This window comes from Adiantum capillus-veneris, chromosome 5, assembly GCF_014529385.1.
Source record: "Adiantum capillus-veneris isolate H3 chromosome 5, ASM1452938v2, whole genome shotgun sequence".
NCBI lineage: Eukaryota > Viridiplantae > Streptophyta > Polypodiopsida > Polypodiales > Pteridaceae > Adiantum > Adiantum capillus-veneris.
The window spans coordinates 113,946,778-113,950,284 of NC_140935.1; the positions used below are offsets into that span (position 1 = coordinate 113,946,778).

General features: G+C 41.6%; 1 protein-coding gene across 1 annotated transcript; it reads left to right on the forward strand.

Annotated features, from left to right (window-relative positions):
- Positions 1-286: 286 nt before the first annotated feature.
- LOC147457942 (expansin-A10-like) lies at positions 287-2,640 on the forward strand. The gene is made up of 3 exons (XM_086511730.1): positions 287-538; positions 1,189-1,507; positions 1,953-2,640. Exons 1-3 carry the CDS (start codon positions 334-336, stop codon positions 2,254-2,256), a joined length of 828 nt encoding a protein of 275 aa, XP_086367856.1. The 5' UTR covers positions 287-333; the 3' UTR covers positions 2,257-2,640.
- The last annotated feature ends 867 nt before the right edge of the window (positions 2,641-3,507 follow it).

The following is a 3,507-nucleotide window of genomic DNA, read 5'->3' on the forward strand; positions in this document are numbered from 1 at the left end:
GAGAGAGAGAGATTTTGTGTGTGTAAATCTTGTACATCTTCGGTACCGTTCTCCGACCGACGGCCAACCCCACGGACACACACACACACACACACACACAGAGAGAGAGAGAGAGAGAGAGAGAGAGAGAGAGAGAGAGAGCTCAGCACTACTCCCGCACTCTCCATCGTTTAGACCTGAATTCTTTATGCATTTAGAGCAGAATGGTCGTATACGCCCCTTCAGGGTTGCACCCATATATAAGCAAGCAGGCCCTGCATGTCCTCTCATTCCAGCTTCTCTTGGGTTGGTTCCAATATTTCGAAGCTGCTTGCTTCCTTGTGAGCTCTTCCAATGGCCTCCGCCCGCATTTATTATGTTGCTCTCCTTGTTTTTTACATTGTGTTTTTGCTTAATATCCTGCAAGTCGACTCGTACTATGCTCCTCGACGCCCTGCTCGCCGCCGTGCACCCCGCCGCAAATCACCTCAGGCCTTGTCTGGTTGGTCAGATGCACATGCTACATTCTACGGAGGCAGCGATGCCTCTGGCACCATGGGTAAACCAATATCCCTACCATTGGCATACATGACATTTCAGCAATGCATGATGCTACTGCTACAACAAATATATGGTCTTATCTACAAGAAGAACTATAGAGCATATCCTTTCATAGTATAAATAGCTTGCACATTTGTGTCCAAATGCATGCACATACACTTATCGGCACATCAAGAGACATTTTTGTTGTGCACTTTCCTTCAAGGGTGAATCTGGGCTTATCCTGGATTCATCTAGGTATATATTTTTGTTGTGCACGCATAGTTTGTTCGTCCTTAAGCTGCCCATGGTGGTAGGCTGAAAAGGATAAAATTTGAAGACAGATTAGAACTCGATAGTATCGGACAATGGTGATTCACACATCTCTCTCTCTCTCTCTCTCTCTCTCTCTCTCTCTCTCTCTCTCTCTCTCACACACACACACACACACACACTTAAGATTTTTTTAACAAAAATGTTATGTTTTTTTTGGAAGTTTATCACTTTCTTTTTCCATATCCCAATATAGCTAGATACCTAGAGCGGGATGTAAACAAATGCTGTATCTGTATACTCATATAGGTCAACTTCGGTCTCCACAAGATGTTAATAAAGCTTTCTTTCCTTCCTTCTTTGTCTCTCTAATAAGTGACCGTAAAATGAATGCAGGAGGTGCATGTGGATATGGAGACCTTTACCAACAGGGGTATGGTACTGATACGGCAGCATTGAGCACTGCATTGTTCAACTATGGCTTGAGTTGTGGATCGTGCTTCGAGATTAAGTGCTCAAATCAACCCCAGTGGTGTTTGCCAGGCAACCCCTCCATCTTTGTCACTGCCACCAACTTTTGTCCTCCCAATTGGGCTCAAGACAGCAATGCAGGCGGCTGGTGTAATCCTCCTCGCAAACATTTCGACCTTGCACAGCCCGCCTTTGAGAAGATTGCCCGATATCGAGCAGGCATTGTTCCTATCACTTACAGGAGGTAAGATATGTAGTTCCATTGTCAAAAGCATGCTTAAACCATGTGAAAAGACTTATTGGGAGAGATATACTTGCGTACATACATAAGTACAAACAGATTTTTATGCATGCATGCATCCATACATCAGTGAACTCGGATTGGGAAGCTTATTTTCATCGAAGGTGCACAATTAAAGCGAATGCGAGACATTTCACAGCTTGAAATGGGCTTTACTCATCAACAACATATAGGTGGAAGCACTCACACAATAACCACAAGGATTATTCAGAATCTTTAGCTATAAGAAATGTCATTATACATGTGATTGTCATTTTGCAGCCGTAGAAAATGCTAGGCTTGAGATTTCATTACCATATATGTGTGCAAGAAAATTTCTTATGGAAACCATGATCCTACAGGGAAATTATGTAATTAGATGGTTGAATTGGCGTGGATGGCTTTGCAGGGTACCTTGTGTGAAGAAAGGAGGGATCAAGTTTACTTTGAATGGGAACCCACATTTCAACTTGGTGATGGTTCATAACGTGGGCGGCCAGGGGGACGTATCGGCGGTGTTCATCAAGGGCTCTTACACGGGCTGGCTGCCGATGCAACGCAATTGGGGACAAAACTGGGAGTGTGGGGTTGTCCTCACGGGCCAAGCCCTTTCTTTCCGAGTTGTAACGAGTGATGGAAAGAGCCTCATCTCATATGATGTTGCACCTCCTAATTGGCAGTTTGGCAATACCTACATGGGCAACCAATTCTAGCCCTTCAATTTTCTGTTAAGTTTTAGCTCTATTTAGATCGAATGCGCTCAGCCATTGACTAACATGGCATGAAGTGCTCTATTGTTTAGGGTCTTCTACAAAGTAGAGGCTCTATAATATATATTATAACTAATCCAATAGGATGTTAATTTCTTCTCAGGATTGACCAGCCGACTGCCTTCCAATGAATAAGCTCCTTCCAAATTCGAGCAAGCGAAGCATACATGGAATGGCAAGACCAGCCTGTGTATTATTGATTCACCATTAGTACTCATTTCATTTTTGTATATGTATCCTTGACAAATGGACATCTTATATTGGCCTTTCCTAAAAAAGAATGAAAGGGTGAATTCAGTTTGTAGACTCTTTCCTTGATATAATGAAATTTTGAAGCTTTCTTTACAATCAATGTTTCCCATCGAGTTGTACTACTTAATTCGAACTTTGTCTTCTTGAGGAAAATGGGAGGTGAGCTAAATATGCTGCAAAATAGAAGCAAGCAAAAAGTGAAGTGAAGTTAAGCATGTGGCAAGTTTTTTTGGGGTCATTTAGTATGTGTTGGTTTCAAACTTGGGACGTCACGTTGACATGAATAGATTGATCCCTTGTTTTTAATGAATTAATGGGTTCTTTCTCAAAATGGATTAAAAAAAGTTCACTTGTTTATGTACCTCTATTAAATTGCTTAAATTTTCAAAAATAAATAACCCCTCTTGTGGAACTCACATGGTATATTAATATGACTATACATTGAACCCTAGAGGTTCAAAGAATGAATTCTTTCAAGGCCTTGGCTAGGTCAAGTACTATCCATAGTGATTGAATGATTGATAATGTATCAAAGTACTGTCAAGGAAACGAGAATAGAATCCACTCTATGTTGCAAGTACAATATACTAAACTTGAAATCCATTAGAAAACTTGGAATTTGGTACGCACTAACACTTGGAAGTGAAAAAGTATGAAATTAGTCCAAAGCCACTTATGTTTGATGGATTGGATGAGATTTGTAAAGGTTGATCACTTTGCAAAGGGCGTTATGAAGACAAGAACTGGCTCGTGATCCGGTGGGCACCTCTACTTCAATGTAGAACACTTGCAATGCCAAACACATGAACAAGGCACACCTATGGAGAAGAGAGATCACTAAGGTAGAAAGAGACATGACATTTGAGAGAGAGAGAGAGAGAGAGAGAGAGAGAGAGAGAGAGAGAGAGAGAGAGAGAGAGAGAGAGAGAGAGAGATCTGGGA

Bases quoted from the DNA above. Each gene is read 5' to 3' on its own strand.
- LOC147457942 (XM_086511730.1), top strand. From the start codon at position 334: ATGGCCTCCGCCCGCATTTATTATGTTGCTCTCCTTGTTTTTTACATT. The intron at 539-1,188 runs GTAAACCAATAT...AAATGAATGCAG, and splicing joins CGATGCCTCTGGCACCATGG to GAGGTGCATGTGGATATGGA. The intron at 1,508-1,952 runs GTAAGATATGTA...ATGGCTTTGCAG, and splicing joins GTTCCTATCACTTACAGGAG to GGTACCTTGTGTGAAGAAAG.